Source organism: Oncorhynchus masou, chromosome 29 (genome assembly GCF_036934945.1).
Source record: "Oncorhynchus masou masou isolate Uvic2021 chromosome 29, UVic_Omas_1.1, whole genome shotgun sequence".
Classification (NCBI taxonomy): domain Eukaryota; kingdom Metazoa; phylum Chordata; class Actinopteri; order Salmoniformes; family Salmonidae; genus Oncorhynchus; species Oncorhynchus masou.
The window spans coordinates 97826981-97848855 of NC_088240.1; the positions used below are offsets into that span (position 1 = coordinate 97826981).

The 21875-nt window shown below is 44.4% G+C and overlaps 1 protein-coding gene across 1 annotated transcript in view; it reads right to left on the bottom strand.

Annotated features, from left to right (window-relative positions):
* Positions 1–1653, bottom strand: part of LOC135521023 (tumor necrosis factor receptor superfamily member 11B-like) — a 36860-nt gene extending 35207 nt beyond the window's left edge. The window contains exon 1 of the mRNA XM_064946928.1: positions 1473–1653. Within this exon, the coding sequence (XP_064803000.1) occupies positions 1473–1520 (48 nt within the window). The 5' untranslated portion in view covers positions 1521–1653. The remainder of the gene's footprint in view (positions 1–1472) is intronic.
* Positions 1654–21875: the final 20222 nt, after the last annotated feature.

The window sequence follows — 21875 nt, forward strand, 5'->3', positions numbered from 1 at the left end:
AGAGTGTAGGGGTGGCAGGTAGCCTAGGGTTACGGCAGGTAGCCTAGTGGTTAGAGAGTGGAGGGACGGCAGGTAGCCTAGCGGTTAGAGTGGAGGGACGGCAGGTAGCCTAGTGGTTAGAGTGTAGGGGCGGCAGGTAGCCTAGCGGTTAGAGTGGGGCGGCAGGTAGCCTAGCGGTTAGAGTGGAGGGGCGGCAGGTAGCCTAGTGGTTAGAGTGGAGGGGCGGCAGGTAGTCTAGTGGTTAGAGTGGAGGGACGGCAGGTAGCCAAGTGGTTAGAGTGGAGGGACGGCAGGTAGCCAAGCGGTTAGAGTGGAGGGGCGGCAGGTAGCCTAGCGGTTAGAGTGGAGGGGCGGCAGGTAGCCTCGTGGTTAGAGTGGAGGGACGGCAGGTAGCCTAGCGGTTAGAGTGGAGCCAGGTAGCCTAGAGGTTAGAGTGGAGGGGCTGCAGGTAGTCTAGTGGTTAGAGTGGAGGGACAGGTAGCCTAGCGGTTAGAGTGGAGGGGCGGCAGGTAGCCTAGTGGTTAGAGTGGAGGGGCGGCAGGTAGCCTAGTGGTTAGAGTGGAGGGGCAGGTAGCCTAGTGGTTAGAGTGGAGGGGCGGCAGGTAGCCTAGTGGTAGAGCGTTGGGCCAGGAACTGAAAGGTTGCAATATTGAATCCCCGAGCTGACATGGTAAAAGTCGTTCTGCCCCCGAACAAGGCAGTTTACTCACAATTCCTAGGCTGTCATTGAAAATAAGAATTTGTTCTTAACTGACTTGCCTAGTTAAAAAAAAAAAATACAAAATTGAATTATTGTCACGTTTCATGCATGTCGCACAAATAAAAAATAAATACTGATGCAGTTCATGGTTCCTTTTTAGGATTGGTTTAGGAAAAGTAAACATGGTATGTGTAGGGGTGGGAACCATCTCTCACCAACAAGTTATGCAAATTCAGCCTGAAACAAATTGAGTCATGACGGAGAGAGTTGAAAATACAATACACACCTATGTCAGAAGAGTCATGTGGTCGAGAAATATTGCAGCATGTTGGTGTTTAGGCCCTATGAAGCCGGCACTATTTATAATAGTCATTGACGCATAAACATTATCGACTTAGTTTACATTAAAATACAAAATATGAAATATGTCAAAGAAATGTGTTCAAAACTTTCGTCCATACAACGAGGTTTCAAAACAGTCACAGTTAGAAACGTCTAATTTCTACTAATATCAGTCTCCCCTTCACCAAAGACCAAGAGCTACAATTTCTATAATCAAAGATGATTTAAACACAGAATAGACTACCTACCTGTGCTGCGTTTTGATGAAGGAGCGCATCGCATCGAATATAATCGGGATGTATCGTTCATCTGCACACTGTTCTAATCTCACAATTCACTCGTTGGAATAATCTATTCAATCGTTAGAATAAACCCCTTCGCCAAACATAGTCCACGGAGAATATAAACAGCGTGAAGGTAAAATACTCACCACGTGTAATTTCATTGCTGGCTGTGGTCTCATAATGTTAGCGCTCATCTCCGTCTCCTCTGTAGTAGAAATCCGTTAGGACGAGACGAGGTTGTTTCCATACTTATACTTAGGAAGTGTGCCCACCCACTTTGGTGGCATTACGACGAGCGGGCTTCTTCGCTTTGCCTTCTTACAGGGTTTCTCCTTAAAATAAATGCATACTTGCTGTGATTGCGTCATCACTTACGTAGAATATAGAGGCAGTTTTTTTAATCCACCTATGGTTTAGCACTGGAAATAAAATTTATATTTACAATTTGATGTATAATACCGTTAACTCATATGAACAATAGCCTTTTTTAAGTTATTTAAAAAATAGTTATTCAAATAATGAAATGAACAAAGGAGGGCATTGATCATTCTTGCCTAATGCCTATAAAGCTGAATGTTTAGGTTGTTATTGTCTTCTTCCTGGATGGGGAAGACGAGGTATTGGTCCAGAGAGAGGTTGGGTGATGAGTTATTGGTCCAGAGAGAGGTTGGGTGATGAGGTATTGGTTCAGGGGGTGATGAGGTATTGGTCCAGAGAGAGTTGGGTGACCAGGTATTGGTTCAGAGAGAGGTTGGGTGATGAGGTATTGGTCCAGAGAGAGTTGGGTGACCAGGTATTGGTCCAGAGAAAGGTTGGGTGACCAGGTATTGGTTCAGAGAGAGTTGGGTGATGAGGTATTGGTTCAGAGAGAGGTTGGGTGATGAGGTATTGGTTCAGAGTTTGGGTGATGAGGTGGTCCAGAGAGAGTTTGGGTGATGAGGTATTGGTCCAGAGGGACCAGGTATTGGTTCAGTTGACCAGGTATTGGTTCAGAGAGAGGTTGGGTGACCAGGTATTGGTCCAGAGAAAGGTTGGTGACCAGGTCAGAGAGAGGTTGGGTGATGAGGTATTGGTTCAGAGAGAGTTTGGGTGATGAGGTATTGGTTCAGAGAGAGTTTGGGTGATGAGGTATTGGTCCAGAGAGAGTTTAGGTGACCAGGTATTGGTTCAGATAGAGGTTGGGTGACCAGGTATTGGTTCAGAGAGAGGTTGGGTGATGAGGTATTGGTTCAGAGAGAGGTTGGGTGATGAGGTATTGGTTCAGAGAGAGGTTGGGTGACCAGGTCCTGGTCCTGAGAGCGGTCCAGAGAGAGGTTGGGTGAAGGTATTGGTTCGAGGTATCGGTCCAGAGAGAGGTTAGGTGACCAGGTATTGGTTCAGAGAGAGGTTGGGTGACCAGGTATTGGTTCAGAGAGAGGTTAGGTGACCAGGTATTTGTCCAGAGAGAGGTTAGGTGACCAGGTATTGGTCCAGAGAGGTTGGGTGACCAGGTATTGGTCCAGAGAGATTGGTTCAGAGGGTATTGGTCCAGAGTTGGGTGATGAGGTATTGGTCCAGAGGTCCAGAGGCGGTTGGGTGATGGTCCAGAGAGAGGTTGGTCCAGAGAGAGTTGGGTGATGAGGTATTGGTTCAGAGGTTGGGTGACCAGGTATTGGTCCAGGTCCGGTCCAGAGAGAGGTTGGGTGACCAGGTATTGGTTCAGAGAGGGTTGGGTGACTTGTGTCGAGCACATTTTGTGAAGACAACAACCTCACAGAAGATGAACCATATCCATCAAACCGACCATATTTCCTGGTTTATTACAGACAGAACTGTCAGATACCTTACAGTGAATGCCTTCAGAATGTCCTCATACCCCTTCACTTGTTCCACATTTTGTTCTGTTACAGCCTGAAACCAAAATGGATTTACGTGTAATAATATCTAATATTGACAAAGTAAAAAGATGGATTTTTTTTTCTCCAAATGTATTGAAAAGGAAATACTGAAAAATCTAATTTACATATACTACCAATCAAAAGTTTGGGGTAACTTAGAAATGTCCCTTGTTTTTGAAAGAAAAGCACATTTTTTGTCCATTAAAATAACATCGAATTGATCAGAAATACAGTGTAGACATTGTTAATGTTGTAAATGACTTTTGCAGCTGGAAACAGCTGATTTTAATGGACCTGATTTTTTTTATTTTAACGGCTGATTTTAATGGGCCTCTGTGCATAGGCGTACAGAGGCCCATTATCAGCAACCATCACTCCTGTGTTCCAATGGCCCGTTGTGTTAGCTAGTCCAAGTTTATAATTTTAAAAGGCTAATTGATCATTAGAAAACCCATTTGTGATTATGTTAGCACAGCTGAAAACTGTTGTTTGTGATTTAAGAAGCAATAAAACTGACCTTCATTAGACTAATTCAGTATCTGGAGCATCAGCATTTGTGGATTCGATAACAGGCTCAAAATAGCCAGAAACAAATACCTTTCTGCTGAAACTTGTCAGTTTATTCTTGTTCTGAGAAATTAAGGCTAATCCATGCGAGAAATTGCCAAGAAACTGAAGATCTCATACAACGCTTTGTGCTACTCCCGTCACAGAACAGCGCAAATTGGCTTTAACCAGAATAGAAAGAGGGGTGGGAGGCCCCGGTGCACAACTGAGCAAGAGGACAAGTACATTAGTGTCTAGTTTGAGAAACAGACGCCTCACAAGTCCTCAATTGGCAGCTTCATTAAATAGTACCCACAAAACACCAGTCTCAACGTCAACAGTGAAGAGGCGACTCCGGGATGCTGGCCTTCTAGGCAGAGTTGCAAAGAAAAAGCCATATCTCAGACTGGCCAATAAAAAGAAAAGATTAAGATGGGCAAAAGAACAGAGACACTGGACAGAGGAACTCTGCCTAGAAGGCAGAGTCGCCTCTTCACTGTTGACTTTGAGACTGATGTTTTGTGGGTACTATTTAATGAAGCTGCCAGTCTCCCAGTGTCTATTGGAAAGCAGACTGAATCAGGTTTTCCTCTAAGATTTTGACTGTGCTTAGTTCTATTCTGTTTCTTTTTATCCTAAAAGACTCCCTAGTCCCTCCCGGGTGGCGCCGTGGTTAAGGGCGCTGTACTGCAGCGCCAGCTGCACCACCAGAGACTCTGGGTTCGCGCCCAGGCTCTGTCGTGACCGGGAGGTCCGTGGGGCGACGCACAATTGGCCTAGCGTCGTTCGGGTTAGGGAGGTTTTGGCCGGTAGTGAAATCCTTGTCTCATCGCGCACCAGCGACTCCTGTGGCGGGCCGGGTGCAGTGCACGCTAACCAAGGTTGCCAGGTGCACAGTGTTTCACACATTGGTGCGGCTGGCTTCCGGGTTGGATGGCGCTGTGTCAAGAAGCAGTGCGGCTTGGTTGGGTTGTGTATCGGAGGACGCATGACTTTCAACCCATACGGGAGTTGTAGCGATGAGACAAGATAGTAGCTACTAAACAATTGGATACCATGAAATTGGGGAGAAAAAGGGGTACAATTTAAAAATAAAAACTCACTAGTCCTTGCCTATGACAAGCATACCCATAACATGATCCAGCCACCACCATGCTTGAAAATATGAAGAGTTGTATTGGATTTGCCCCAAACATAATGATTTGTATTCAGGACAGTATATTTCTTTGCCTCATTTTTAGCAGTTTTCCTTTGGTGCCTTACTGCAAACAGGATGCATGTTTTGGAATATGTTTTATTCTGTACAGGCTTCCTTCTTTTCACTCTGTCATGTAGGTTAGTATTGTGGAGTCATGTTGTTGATCCATCCTCAGTTTTCTCCTATCACAGCCATTAAACTCTGTAACTGTTTTAAAGTGACCACCAACCTCATGGTGAAATACCTGAGCGGTTTCCTTCCTCTCCGGCAACTGAGTTAGACAGGACATCTGTATCTTTGTAGTGACTGGGTATTTTGATACACCATCCAAAGTGTAATTAATAACCTCACCATGGTCAAAGTGATATTAAATGTCTGCTTTTTTACCCATCTACCAATAGGTGCCCCCTCTTTGCGAGGCATCGAAAAACCTCCCTGGTCTTTGTGGTTGAATCTATTTTTAAATTAACTGCTCGATTGAAGGACCTTACAGATAATTGTATGTGTGGTGTCCAGAGATGAGGTCGTCATTCAAAAATCATGTTAAAACACTATTATTGCACACAAAGTGAGTCCATGCAACTTATTATGTGACTTGTTAAGCACATTTTTAATCCTGAACTTTTTTAGGTTTGCCATAACAAAGGAGTTAAATACGTATTGATTCAAGACTTTTCAGCTTTTCATTTATTTATTATAAAAATTTAAAAAGTATAAAAACATGATTCCACTTTGACATTATGGTGTATGGTGTGTTGGTCAGTAAAACATCTCAATTCAATACATTTTAAATTCAGGCTGTAACACAACAAAATATGTAACAAGTCAAGGGGTGTGAGTCATTTAAGGTACTGTACTGTTTGTCTGGAATTTGTAATCAAATTCAAATTAATTATGGCTAAACCTCCTCCCACCCTAGAATTATTGACTATGCAAATACTATGTACAGGTATTAGGAATAGTAGGACTGGGATTTATGAGGTATAAAGTATAGTTGTCAATGTGGTTGTTTATTATTCATTCCAGTCCTGAGTGTCCACTTCCTATTAACATAAAGATATTAACATATTCCCACAGATATTAACATATTCACCACAGATACAGATACACGGACATTTACATATTCCTAAAGATATTAACATATTCCCACAGATATTAACATATTCCCACAGATATTAACATATTCCTACAGATATTAACATATTCTTACAGATATTAACATATTCCTACAGACATTTACATATTCCTAAAGATATTAACATATTCCTAAAGATATTAACATATTCCTAAACATATTAACATATTGTCACGTTCTGACCTCAGTTCTTTTGTTATGTCTTTGTTTTAGTATGGTCAGGGCGTGAGTTGGGTGGGGTTGTCTATGTTAGTTCTTCTATCTATGATTTGCAATTTCTGTGTTTGGCCTGGTATGGTTCTCAATCAGAGGCAGCTGTCAACCGTTGTCCCTGATTGAGAACCATATTTAGGGAGCCTGTTTTCTATTTTGTTTCGTGGGTGATTATTTTCTGTTTTCTGTTGTGTGTCTGCACCAGCCAGAACTGTTTCCTGTTGTGTGTCTGCACCAGCCAGAACTGTTTCCTGTTGTGTGTCTGCACTGTTTCAGCCAGAACTGTTTCCTGTTGTGTGTCTGCCCCAGCCAGAACTGTTTCCTGTTGTGTGTCTGCACCAGCCAGAACTGTTTCCTGTTGTGTGTCTGCCCCAGCCAGAACTGTTTCCTGTTGTGTGTCTGCCCCAGCCAGAACTGTTTCCTGTTGTGTGTCTGCACCAGCCAGAACTGTTTCCTGTTGTGTGTCTGCCCCAGTGTTTCCAGTCGTTCTCTTTGTTAGTTTTGTTATTTCCGTGTTCATTTAATAAATATGGACGCCAACCACGCTGCACCTTGGTCCTCACCTTCTTCCACCAACAACACATATTCCTAAAGATATTAACATATTCCTAAAGACATATTCCTAAAGATATTAACATATTCCTAAAGACATATTCCTAAAGATATTAACATATTCATAAAACATATTCCTAAAGATATTAACATATTCCTAAAGACATATTCCTAAAGATATTAACATATTCCTAAAGACATATTCCTAAAGATATTAACATATTCCTAACGATGTTAACATATTTCTAAAGACATATTCATAACAAATATTAACATATTCCTAAAGATATTAACATATTCCTAACGATATTAACATATTTCTAAAGACATATTCATAAAAATATTAACATATTCCTAAAGATATTAACATATTCCTGCACCCCAATAGTTCCTCCCTATTTCCAAACTATACCTTTATCTGATTTAGTGTGGTGTGGAGTCCAAATATTTATTGACCTACTCTTATAACTCAACCAATTTAGATCAAAAGTTATTTTTTTAACGAGGCAAGTCAATTAAGAACACATTTTTATTTACAATGACGGCCTACCGGGAACAGTGGGTTAACTGCCTTGTTCAGGGGTAGAATGACATATTTTTACCTTGTCAGCTTGGGGATTGATCCAGCAACATTTCGGTTACAAGAACCCCAGGACCAGCAGAAGCCAAATAACCCCATAACATCACAGATCCACCACCATATTTTACAGGTATGACCTTAACAAGGACCCCAGAGCCAGTGGAAGCAAAATAGCCCATAACATCACAGATCCACCACCATATTTTACAGGTATGACCTTAACAAGAACCCCAGGGCCAGTGGAAGCTAAATAGCCCCATAACATCACAGATCCACCACCATATTTTACAGGTCTGACCTTAACAAGGACCCCAGGGCCAGTGGAAGCAAAATAGCCCCATAACATCACAGATCCACCACCATATTTTACAGGTATGTTGTTATTTTCTGCTTATGAATCTTTCTTTAGACAAAGGTTCCAGAAAATGTAACCGCCTGGAGTTTGATAAACGGCACTGGCTCTTGGATTGGAACCTTTGTTCAAATGACATGAAAATTTAATTCTGAAAATGGCGCAGGCGAAGGATATCAAAGATCTGGAAAGATGCTGAATGGAGGAATGATCCCTCCCAATGTATTCTCCAATCTCATCAAACATTTTAGTAAAGGTTGTGTTATCTTGGCAAGGTGAAGCAATGAAAGGTATTAAAAACAGGACTTATTTTACTAAACAAAATCTCTTTCTCTTTACAGTTGTATTATTATAAAATAATGTAACTTTACCACATTAGTGGAGGATACAATATAGCTTGGTACTATTTATTTTATTTATGACTATTTTCTTTTAGTTATTATTGCTAATCTGTATCAAGGGTGTCATTAAATATGGACTGTATATGGCTCCAGGGGCGCTGTGTGTGTTGTGAGATCAGCACAGAAGACAACTGCCAGTCTCTCCAGAACTGCACTAAGTTCTAAAAGTTCTATTCTGAAAGTTCTATTCTAAAAGTTCTATTCTAAAGTTCTATTCTAAAAGTTCTATTCTAAAAGTTCTATTCTAAAAGTTCAATTCTAAAGTTCTATTCTAAAAGTTCTATTCTAAAGTTCTATTCTGAAAGTTCTATTCTAAAAATTGAATTCTAAAGTTCTATTCTAAAAGTTCTATTCTAAAGTTCTATTCTAAAAGTTCTATTCTAAAGTTCTATTCTAAAAGTTCTATTCTAAAGTTCTATCATAAAAGTCACATTCTAAAGTTCTATTCTAAAAGTTCTATTCTAGAGTTCTATTCTAAAGTTATATTCTAAAAGTTCTATTCTAAAGTTCTGTTCTAAAAGTTCTATTCTAAAGTTCTGTTCAAAAGTTTATATTCTAAAAGTTCTATTCTAAAGTTCTGTTCTAAAAGTTATATTCTAAAAGTTATATTCTAAAGTTCTGTTCTAAAAGTTATATTCTAAAAGTTCTATTCTAAAGTTCTATTCTAAAAGTTCTATTCTAAAGTTCTATTCTAAAACAGGGATTAGCAGACGATCGTGACTCACCCACTGGGTGACGTACCAGACAGATGACGTAGAAAACCTAGAACAATACGTACCAGACCTACAGTCTACGTAGTTAGACACGAGCCTCATCCTCGTAGGCAGGAGGGAAACCTCGGCTGTGAAGTCACAACACCACAACGACAACACAACGATAGCTGGAGACATCCTACACACACACACACGACAGTCACACCACAACCCAGCGTAACGTTTGCTGGACATCCTACACACACACACGGCATCAGTGACGCGTGGACGAGGCGCGGACGCCTGGTCAGCTGTCCTGCGGTGAGGTCTCTCTCCTGACACCAACGGACTCACAAAGGAGACGTGGTGAGAGGAGGTAAACCATCTACTACACAGCTTAGCCCTGTCCCTCTGACCAAGTCAAAACCCTTACCCACACACCAATTACATATCACAATGCTGCACCCTTTGGTGGCTAGCCTAGCAGTACTGTTTTCACAGACTAGACTGCTGGCTTTGGCCCATAAATAACGTGCCAAATGGCACCATATTCCCTATATAGTGCACTACATTTCACCAGGTTCCATAGGGCTCTTGTGAAAAGTAGTGCACTATAGAGGGAATAGGATGCCATTTGGGACACACACCAACAACTACTATTGTGATTTATCTTTACTACTTTTGGAAGCGGTCGATGGCAGACCTTTAAATCTGAGATTTTAGTCATGTTTGCTGTAATTTACAACTTGTCTTATGCAAAATGTTCACGTCAAATGCATTCGTTGGTTTAATCTTTGTTTAGATTCTGCAGCGACGCAGCGATCTCTGATATAAATACAAAACAAGCAGAAAGATTAAAAGATTATGTTTCTTGCATAATGTAGCATAGTGGGTTAAGAGGCCAAAATGAACCTCTTCCCTGTTTAGTGCACTATTTTTCACCAAGGCCAATAGGGCTCCGGTCAAATGTAGTGCACTATATAGGGAATAGGGTGCCATTTGGGGGACACGACAAGGAATCTCATGCCATCTCATTTGCATCCTCTGCAGGCTGATATGAGAGGTTTCACTCTTTTCCCTTTGTTTAACCATTCGTTCCCATGTGTTCCTGTCAGCCTGCAAAGCCAACCAAACACAATCCATTTCCATAACAGATCTCACAAATGAATGGAAAAAAGGAACCTTAACTGATAGCTGGCGTCTAGCCCTGAACAACAGTCTGTTATGAGAGAGAGAGAGTCTGGGACAACCTGAACAACAGTCTGTTATGAGAGAGAGAGTCTGGTACAACCTGAACAACAGTCTGTTAAGAGAGAGTGAGAGAGAGTCTGGTACAACCTGAACAACAGTCTGTTAAGAGAGAGTGAGAGAGAGCCTGGTACAACCTGAACAACAGTCTGTTATGAGAGAGAGAGCCTGGTACAACCTGAACAACAGTCTGTTAAGAGAGAGAGTCTGGTACAACCTGAACAACAGTCTGTTATGAGAGAGAGAGTCTGGTACAACCTGAACAACAGTCTGTTAAGAGAGAGTGAGAGAGAGTCTGGTACAACCTGAACAACAGTCTGTTAAGAGAGAGAGAGAGCCTGGGACAACCTGAACAACAGTCTGCTATGAGAGAGAGCCTGGGACAACCTGAACAACAGTCTGTTATGAGAGAGAGCCTGGGACAACCTGAACAACAGTCTGTTATGAGAGAGAGAGAGCCTGGGACAACCTGAACAACAGTCTGTTATGAGAGAGAGCCTGGGACAACCTGAACAACAGTCTGTTATGAGAGAGAGCCTGGGACAACCTGAACAACAGTCTGTTATGAGAGAGAGTCTGGTACAACCTGAACAACAGTCTGTTATGAGAGAGAGCCTGGTACAACCTGAACAACAGTCTGTTATGAGAGAGAGAGAGCCTGGGACAACCTGAACAACAGTCTGTTATGAGAGAGAGCCTGGGACAACCTGAACAACAGTCTGTTATGAGAGAGAGAGTCTGGTACAACCTGAACAACAGTCTGTTATGAGAGAGAGAGAGCCTGGGACAACCTGAACAACAGTCTGTTATGAGAGAGAGAGCCTGGTACAACCTGAACAACAGTCTGTTATGAGAGAGAGTCTGGTACAACCTGAACAACAGTCTGTTATGAGAGAGAGAGAGCCTGGTACAACCTGAACAACAGTCTGCTATGAGAGAGCCTGGTACAACCTGAACAACAGTCTGCTATGAGAGAGAGCCTGGTACAACCTGAACAACAGTCTGCTATGAGAGAGAGCCTGGTACAACCTGAACAACAGTCTGTTATGAGAGAGAGCCTGGGACAACCTGAACAACAGTCTGCTATGAGAGAGAGCCTGGTACAACCTGAACAACAGTCTGTTATGAGAGAGAGCCTGGGACAACCTGAACAACAGTCTGTTAAGAGAGAGAGCCTGGTACAACCTGAACAACAGTCTGTTAAGAGAGAGAGCCTGGTACAACCTGAACAACAGTCTGTTAAGAGAGAGAGAGCCTGGGACAACCTGAACAACAGTCTGTTATGAGAGAGAGCCTGGTACAACCTGAACAACAGTCTGTTATGAGAGAGAGAGAGTCTGGTACAACCTGAACAAAAGTCTGTTATGAGAGAGAGAGAGAGCCTGGTACAACCTGAACAACAGTCTGTTATGAGAGAGAGAGAGCCTGGGACAACCTGAACAACAGTCTGTTATGAGAGAGAGAGAGCCTGGTACAACCTGAACAACAGTCTGTTATGAGAGAGAGAGAGCCTGGTACAACCTGAACAACAGTCTGTTATGAGAGAGAGCCTGGTACAACCTGAACAACAGTCTGTTAAGAGAGAGAGAGCCTGGTACAACCTGAACAACAGTCTGTTATGAGAGAGAGAGAGCCTGGTACAACCTGAACAACAGTCTGTTAAGAGAGAGAGAGAGCCTGGTACAACCTGAACAAAAGTCTGTTATGAGAGAGAGAGAGAGCCTGGTACAACCTGAACAACAGTCTGTTATGAGAGAGAGAGAGCCTGGGACAACCTGAACAACAGTCTGCTATGAGAGAGAGCCTGGGACAACCTGAACAACAGTCTGTTATGAGAGAGAGCCTGGGACAACCTGAACAACAGTCTGTTATGAGAGAGAGAGAGCCTGGGACAACCTGAACAACAGTCTGTTATGAGAGAGAGTCTGGTACAACCTGAACAACAGTCTGTTATGAGAGAGAGCCTGGTACAACCTGAACAACAGTCTGTTATGAGAGAGAGAGAGCCTGGGACAACCTGAACAACAGTCTGTTATGAGAGAGAGCCTGGGACAACCTGAACAACAGTCTGTTATGAGAGAGAGAGTCTGGTACAACCTGAACAACAGTCTGTTATGAGAGAGAGAGAGAGCCTGGGACAACCTGAACAACAGTCTGTTATGAGAGAGAGAGCCTGGTACAACCTGAACAACAGTCTGTTATGAGAGAGAGTCTGGTACAACCTGAACAACAGTCTGTTATGAGAGAGAGAGAGCCTGGTACAACCTGAACAACAGTCTGCTATGAGAGAGAGCCTGGTACAACCTGAACAACAGTCTGTTATGAGAGAGAGCCTGGTACAACCTGAACAACAGTCTGCTATGAGAGAGAGCCTGGTACAACCTGAACAACAGTCTGTTATGAGAGAGAGCCTGGGACAACCTGAACAACAGTCTGCTATGAGAGAGAGCCTGGTACAACCTGAACAACAGTCTGTTATGAGAGAGAGCCTGGGACAACCTGAACAACAGTCTGTTAAGAGAGAGAGAGCCTGGTACAACCTGAACAACAGTCTGTTAAGAGAGAGAGCCTGGTACAACCTGAACAACAGTCTGTTAAGAGAGAGAGAGCCTGGGACAACCTGAACAACAGTCTGTTATGAGAGAGAGCCTGGTACAACCTGAACAACAGTCTGTTATGAGAGAGAGAGAGTCTGGTACAACCTGAACAAAAGTCTGTTATGAGAGAGAGAGAGCCTGGTACAACCTGAACAACAGTCTGTTATGAGAGAGAGAGAGCCTGGTACAACCTGAACAACAGTCTGTTATGAGAGAGAGAGAGAGCCTGGTACAACCTGAACAACAGTCTGTTATGAGAGAGAGAGCCTGGTACAACCTGAACAACAGTCTGTTATGAGAGAGAGCCTGGTACAACCTGAACAACAGTCTGTTAAGAGAGAGAGAGAGCCTGGTACAACCTGAACAACAGTCTGTTATGAGAGAGAGAGAGCCTGGTACAACCTGAACAACAGTCTGTTAAGAGAGAGAGAGAGCCTGGTACAACCTGAACAAAAGTCTGTTATGAGAGAGAGAGAGAGCCTGGTACAACCTGAACAACAGTCTGTTATGAGAGAGAGAGAGCCTGGGACAACCTGAACAACAGTCTGTTAAGAGAGAGAGCCTGGTACAACCTGAACAACAGTCTGTTAAGAGAGAGAGCCTGGTACAACCTGAACAACAGTCTGTTAAGAGAGAGAGCCTGGGACAACCTGAACAACAGTCTGTTATGAGAGAGAGAGCCTGGTACAACCTGAACAACAGTCTGTTAAGAGAGAGAGAGCCTGGGACAACCTGAACAACAGTCTGTTATGAGAGAGAGAGCCTGGGACAACCTGAACAACAGTCTGTTATGAGAGAGAGAGAGCCTGGGACAACCTGAACAACAGTCTGTTAAGAGAGAGAGAGCCTGGGACAACCTGAACAACAGTCTGTTATGAGAGAGAGAGCCTGGGACAACCTGAACAACAGTCTGTTATGAGAGAGAGAGAGAGAGCCTGGGACAACCTGAACAACAGTCTGTTAAGAGAGAGAGAGCCTGGTACAACCTGAACAACAGTCTGTTATGAGAGAGAGAGCCTGGGACAACCTGAACAACAGTCTGTTATGAGAGAGAGAGCCTGGTACAACCTGAACAACAGTCTGTTATGAGAGAGAGAGTCTGGTACAACCTGAACAACAGTCTGTTATGAGAGAGAGCCTGGTACAACCTGAACAACAGTCTGTTATGAGAGAGAGAGCCTGGTACAACCTGAACAACAGTCTGTTATGAGAGAGAGCCTGGTACAACCTGAACAACAGTCTGTTATGAGAGTGAGAGAGTCTGGTACAACCTGAAAAACAGTCTGTTAAGAGAGAGAGCCTGGTACAACCTGAACAACAGTCTGTTATGAGAGAGAGCCTGGTACAACCTGAACAACAGTCTGCTATGAGAGAGAGCCTGGTACAACCTGAACAACAGTCTGTTATGAGAGAGAGCCTGGTACAACCTGAACAACAGTCTGTTATGAGAGAGAGAGAGCCTGGTACAACCTGAACAACAGTCTGTTATGAGAGAGAGAGAGCCTGGGACAACCTGAACAACAGTCTGTTATGAGAGAGAGAGAGAGAGTCTGGTACAACCTGAACAACAGTCTGTTATGAGAGAGAGCCTGGGACAACCTGAACAACAGTCTGTTATGAGAGAGAGAGCCTGGGACAACCTAAACAACAGTCTGTTATGAGAGAGAGCCTGGTACAACCTGAACAACAGTCTGTTATGAGAGAGAGAGCCTGGGACAACCTAAACAACAGTCTGTTATGAGAGAGAGCCTGGTACAACCTGAACAACAGTCTGTTATGAGAGAGAGAGCCTGGGACAACCTGAACAACAGTCTGTTAAGAGAGAGAGAGAGCCTGGTACAACCTGAACAACAGTCTGTTAAGAGAGAGAGCCTGGTACAACCTGAACAACAGTCTGTTAAGAGAGAGAGCCTGGGACAACCTGAACAACAGTCTGTTATGAGAGAGAGAGCCTGGGACAACCTGAACAACAGTCTGTTATGAGAGAGAGAGTCTGGTACAACCTGAACAACAGTCTGTTATGAGAGAGAGAGAGCCTGGGACAACCTGAACAACAGTCTGTTATGAGAGAGAGAGAGCCTGGTACAACCTGAACAACAGTCTGTTATGAGAGAGAGAGAGCCTGGGACAACCTGAACAACAGTCTGTTATGAGAGAGAGCCTGGTACAACCTGAACAACAGTCTGTTATGAGAGAGAGAGCCTGGGACAACCTGAACAACAGTCTGTTATGAGAGAGAGCCTGGTACAACCTGAACAACAGTCTGTTATGAGAGAGAGAGAGCCTGGGACAACCTGAACAACAGTCTGTTAAGAGAGAGAGAGCCTGGTACAACCTGAACAACAGTCTGTTATGAGAGAGAGAGCCTGGGACAACCTGAACAACAGTCTGTTAAGAGAGAGAGAGCCTGGGACAACCTGAACAACAGTCTGTTATGAGAGAGAGAGAGCCTGGGACAACCTAAACAACAGTCTGTTATGAGAGAGAGAGAGAGCCTGGGACAACCTGAACAACAGTCTGTTATGAGAGAGAGCCTGGTACAACCTGAACAACAGTCTGTTATGAGAGAGAGAGTCTGGTACAACCTGAACAACAGTCTGTTATGAGAGAGAGAGAGCCTGTTACAACCTGAACAACAGTCTGTTATGAGAGAGAGAGCCTGGTACAACCTGAACAACAGTCTGTTATGAGAGAGAGCCTGGTACAACCTGAACAACAGTCTGTTATGAGAGAGAGCCTGGGACAACCTGAACAACAGTCTGTTATGAGAGAGAGAGAGAGTCTGGTACAACCTGAACAACAGTCTGTTATGAGAGAGAGAGAGAGAGCCTGGTACAACCTGAACAACAGTCTGTTATGAGAGAGAGCCTGGTACAACCTGAACAACAGTCTGTTAAGAGAGAGAGAGAGTCTGGTACAACCTGAACAACAGTCTGTTAAGAGAGAGAGCCTGGTACAACCTGAACAACAGTCTGTTATGAGAGAGAGCCTGGTACAACCTGAACAACAGTCTGTTATGAGAGAGAGAGAGCCTGGGACAACCTGAACAACAGTCTGTTATGAGAGAGAGCCTGGTACAACCTGAACAACAGTCTGTTATGAGAGAGAGAGCCTGGGACAACCTGAACAACAGTCTGTTATGAGAGAGAGCCTGGTACAACCTGAACAACAGTCTGTTATGAGAGAGAGAGCCTGGTACAACATGAACAACAGTCTGTTATGAGAGAGAGTCTGGTACAACCTGAACAACAGTCTGTTATGAGAGAGAGCCTGGGACAACCTGAACAACAGTCTGTTAAGAGAGAGAGTCTGGGACAACCTGAACAACAGTCTGTTAAGAGAGAGAGAGAGAGCCTGGTACAACCTGAACAACAGTCTGTTATGAGAGAGAGAGAGCCTGGTACAACCTGAACAACGGTCTGTTATGAGAGAGAGAGAGCCTGGTACAACCTGAACAACAGTCTGTTATGAGAGAGAGCCTGGGACAACCTGAACAACAGTCTGTTATGAGAGAGAGAGCCTGGGACAACCTGAACAACAGTCTGTTAAGAGAGAGAGAGAGAGCCTAGTACAACCTGAACAACAGTCTGTTAAGAGAGAGAGCCTGGTACAACCTGAACAACAGTCTGTTATGAGAGAGAGAGAGCCTGGGACAACCTGAACAACAGTCTGTTATGAGAGAGAGAGAGCCTGGTACAACCTGAACAACAGTCTGTTAAGAGAGAGAGAGCCTGGGACAACCTGAACAACAGTCTGTTAAGAGAGAGAGAGCCTGGTACAACCTGAACAACAGTCTGTTAAGAGAGAGAGAGAGAGCCTGGGACAACCTGAACAACAGTCTGTTATGAGAGAGAGAGCCTGGTACAACCTGAACAACAGTCTGTTATGAGAGGCTGAGCCTGGTACAACCTGAACAACAGTCTGTTATGAGAGAGAGAGAGCCTGGGACAACCTGAACAACAGTCTGTTATGAGAGAGAGCCTGGTACAACCTGAACAACAGTCTGTTATGAGAGAGAGCCTGGTACAACCTGAACAACAGTCTGCTATGAGAGAGAGCCTGGGACAACCTGAACAACAGTCTGTTATGAGAGAGAGAGAGCCTGGTACAACCTGAACAACAGTCTGTTATGAGAGAGAGCCTGGTACAACCTGAACAACAGTCTGTTATGAGAGAGCCTGGGACAACCTGAACAACAGTCTGTTATGAGAGAGAGAGAGCCTGGTACAACCTGAACAACAGTCTGTTATGAGAGAGAGCCTGGTACAACCTGAACAACAGTCTGTTAAGAGAGAGAGAGCCTGGTACACCTGAACAACAGTCTGTTATGAGAGAGAGAGAGCCTGGTACAACCTGAACAACAGTCTGTTATGAGAGAGAGCCTGGTACAACCTGAACAACAGTCTGTTATGAGAGAGAGAGAGCCTGGTAAAACCTGAACAACAGTCTGTTATGAGAGAGAGCCTGGGACAACCTGAACAACAGTCTGTTATGAGAGAGAGAGAGCCTGGTACAACCTGAACAACAGTCTGTTAAGAGAGAGAGAGCCTGGTACAACCTGAACAACAGTCTGTTATGAGAGAGAGCCTGGGACAACCTGAACAACAGTCTGTTAAGAGAGAGAGAGAGCCTGGGACAACCTGAACAACAGTCTGTTAAGAGAGAGAGAGCCTGGGACAACCTGAACAACAGTCTGTTATGAGAGAGAGAGCCTGGGACAACCTGAACAACAGTCTGTTATGAGAGAGAGCCTGGGACAACCTGAACAACAGTCTGTTATGAGAGGCTGAGCCTGGGACAACCTGAACAACAGTCTGTTAAGAGAGAGAGAGCCTGGTACAACCTGAACAACAGTCTGTTAAGAGAGAGAGAGAGAGCCTGGTACAACCTGAACAACAGTCTGTTATGAGAGAGAGAGCCTGGTACAACCTGAACAACAGTCTGTTATGAGAGGCTGAGCCTGGGACAACCTGAACAACAGTCTGTTATGAGAGAGAGCCTGGGACAACCTGAACAACAGTCTGTTATGAGAGAGAGAGAGAGCCTGGGACAACCTGAACAACAGTCTGTTATGAGAGAGAGCCTGGTACAACCTGAACAACAGTCTGTTATGAGAGAGAGAGCCTGGTACAACCTGAACAACAGTCTGTTATGAGAGAGAGAGCCTGGGACAACCTGAACAACAGCCTGTTATGAGAGAGAGAGAGCCTGGGACAACCTGAACAACAGTCTGTTATGAGAGAGAGAGAGAGCCTGGGACAACCTGAACAACAGTCTGTTATGAGAGAGAGAGCCTGGTACAACCTGAACAACAGTCTGTTATGAGAGAGAGAGCCTGGTACAACCTGAACAACAGTCTGTTATGAGAGAGAGAGAGCCTGGGACAACCTGAACAACAGCCTGTTATGAGAGAGAGAGAGCCTGGGACAACCTGAACAACAGTCTGTTATGAGAGAGAGAGAGCCTGGTACAACCTGAACAACAGTCTGTTATGAGAGAGAGCCTGGTACAACCTGAACAACAGTCTGTTATGAGAGAGAGAGAGAGCCTGGGACAACCTGAACAACAGTCTGTTATGAGAGAGAGAGCCTGGGACAACCTAAACAACAGTCTGTTATGAGAGAGAGAGAGAGCCTGGGACAACCTGAACAACAGTCTGTTATGAGAGAGAGAGCCTGTTACAACCTGAACAACAGTCTGTTATGAGGGAGAGAGAGTCTGGGACAACCTGAACAACAGTCTGTTATGAGAGAGAGAGAGCCTGGTACAACCTGAACAACAGTCTGTTATGAGAGAGAGAGAGCCTGGGACAACCTGAACAACAGTCTGTTATGAGGGAGAGAGAGTCTGGGACAACCTGAACAACAGTCTGTTATGAGAGAGAGAGAGAGCCTGGTACAACCTGAACAACAGTCTGTTATGAGAGAGAGAGTCTGGGACAACCTGAACAACAGTCTGTTATGAGAGAGAGAGAGCCTGGTACAACCTGAACAACAGTCTGTTATGAGAGAGAGCCTGGTACAACCTGAACAACAGTCTGTTAAGAGAGAGAGCCTGGTACAACCTGAACAACAGTCTGTTATGAGAGAGAGAGAGCCTGGGACAACCTGAACAACAGTCTGTTATGAGAGAGAGAGAGAGCCTGGTACAACCTGAACAACAGTCTGTTAAGAGAGAGAGCCTGGTACAACCTGAACAACAGTCTGCTATGAGAGAGAGAGAGCCTGGTACAACCTGAACAACAGTCTGTTATGAGAGAGAGAGAGCCTGGGACAACCTGAACAACAGTCTGTTAAGAGAGAGAGAGCCTGGGACAACCTGAACAACAGTCTGTTAAGAGAGAGAGAGCCTGGGACAACCTGAACAACAGTCTGTTATGAGAGAGAGCCTGGGACAACCTGAACAACAGTCTGCTATGAGAGAGAGCCTCGTACAACCTGAACAACAGTCTGTTATGAGAGAGAGAGAGCCTGGTACAACCTGAACAACAGTCTGTTAAGAGAGAGAGAGAGCCTGGTACAACCTGAACAACAGTCTGTTAAGAGAGAGAGAGAGAGCCTGGTACAACCTGAACAACAGTCTGTTATGAGAGAGAGAGCCTGGTACAACCTGAACAACAGTCTGTTATGAGAGAGAGCCTGGTACAACCTGAACAACAGTCTGTTAAGAGAGAGAGAGAGCCTGGGACAACCTGAACAACAGTCTGTTAAGAGAGAGAGAGAGCCTGGTACAACCTGAACAACAGTCTGTTATGAGAGAGAGAGAGCCTGGTACAACCTGAACAACAGTCTGTTATGAGAGAGAGAGAGAGCCTGGTACAACCTGAACAACAGTCTGTTATGAGAGAGAGAGCCTGGGACAACCTGAACAACAGTATGTTATGAGAGAGAGAGCCTGGTACAACCTGAACAACAGTCTGCTATGAGAGAGAGAGCCTGGTACAACCTGAACAACAGTCTGTTATGAGAGAGAGAGCCTGGGACAACCTGAACAACAGTCTGTTATGAGAGAGAGCCTGGGACAACCTGAACAACAGTCTGTTATGAGAGAGAGCCTGGTACAACCTGAACAACAGTCTGTTATGAGAGAGAGAGAGAGTCTGGGACAACCTGAACAACAGTCTGTTATGAGAGAGAGCCTGGTACAACCTGAACAACAGTCTGTTAAGAGAGAGAGAGAGAGCCTGGTACAACCTGAACAACAGTCTGTTATGAGAGAGAGAGAGAGCCTGGTACAACCTGAACAACAGTCTGTTATGAGAGAGAGCCTGGGACAACCTGAACAACAGTCTGTTATGAGAGAGAGCCTGGTACAACCTGAACAACAGTCTGTTAAGAGAGAGAGAGAGAGCCTGGTACAACCTGAACAACAGTCTGTTATGAGAGAGAGAGCCTGGTACAACCTGAACAACAGTCTGTTATGAGAGAGAGCCTGGTACAACCTGAACAACAGTCTGTTAAGAGAGAGAGAGCCTGGGACAACCTGAACAACAGTCTGTTAAGAGAGAGAGAGAGCCTGGTACAACCTGAACAACAGTCTGTTATGAGAGAGAGAGAGCCTGGTACAACCTGAACAACAGTCTGTTATGAGAGAGAGAGCCTGGGACAACCTGAACAACAGTCTGTTATGAGAGAGAGAGCCTGGTACAACCTGAACAACAGTCTGCTATGAGAGAGAGAGCCTGGTACAACCTGAACAACAGTCTGTTATGAGAGAGAGAGCCTGGGACAACCTGAACAACAGTCTGTTATGAGAGAGAGCCTGGGACAACCTGAACAACAGTCTGTTATGAGAGAGAGCCTGGTACAACCTGAACAACAGTCTGTTAAGAGAGAGAGAGAGCCTGGTACAACCTGAACAACAGTCTGTTATGAGAGACAGAGAGCCTGGTACAACCTGAACAACAGTCTGTTATGAGAGAGAGAGCCTGGTACAACCTGAACAACAGTCTGTTATGAGAGAGAGCCTGGTACAACCTGAACAACAGTCTGTTATGAGAGAGAGCCTGGGACAACCTGAACAACAGTCTGTTATGAGAGAGAGCCTGGGACAACCTGAACAACAGTCTGTTATGAGAGAGAGCCTGGTACAACCTGAACAACAGTCTGTTATGAGAGAGAGAGCCTGGGACAACCTGAACAACAGTCTGTTATGAGAGAGAGCCTGGTACAACCTGAACAACAGTCTGTTATGAGAGAGAGATAGTCTGGTACAACCTGAACAACAGTCTGTTAAGAGAGAGAGAGAGCCTGGTACAACCTGAACAACAGTCTGTTATGAGAGAGAGAGAGAGCCTGGGACAACCTGAACAACAGTCTGTTAAGAGAGAGAGCCTGGTACAACCTGAACAACAGTCTGTTATGAGAGAGAGAGAGCCTGGTACAACCTGAACAACAGTCTGTTAAGAGAGAGAGAGCCTGGTACAACCTGAACAACAGTCTGTTATGAGAGAGAGTCTGGTACAACCTGAACAACAGTCTGTTATGAGAGAGAGTCTGGTACAACCTGAACAACAATCTGTTATGAGAGAGAGAGAGCCTGGTACAACCTGAACAACAGTCTGTTATGAGAGAGAGAGAGCCTGGTACAACCTGAACAACAGTCTGTTATGAGAGAGAGCCTGGTACAACCTGAACAACAGTCTGTTATGAGAGAGAGTCTGGTACAACCTGAACAACAGTCTGTTATGAGAGAGAGAGCCTGGGACAACCTGAACAACAGTCTGTTATGAGAGAGAGAGAGCCTGGTACAACCTGAACAACAGTCTGTTATGAGAGAGAGAGAGCCTGGTACAACCTGAACAACAGTCTGTTATGAGAGAGAGAGAGTCTGGTACAACCTGAACAACAGTCTGTTATGAGAGAGAGAGAGCCTGGTACAACCTGAACAACAGTCTGTTATGAGAGAGAGTCTGGTACAACCTGAACAACAGTCTGTTATGAGAGAGAGAGCCTGGGACAACCTGAACAACAGTCTGTTATGAGAGAGAGAGAGCCTGGTACAACCTGAACAACAGTCTGTTATGAGAGAGAGAGAGCCTGGTACAACCTGAACAACAGTCTGTTATGAGAGAGAGAGAGTCTGGTACAACCTGAACAACAGTCTGTTATGAGAGAGAGAGCCTGGGACAACCTGAACAACAGTCTGTTATGAGAGAG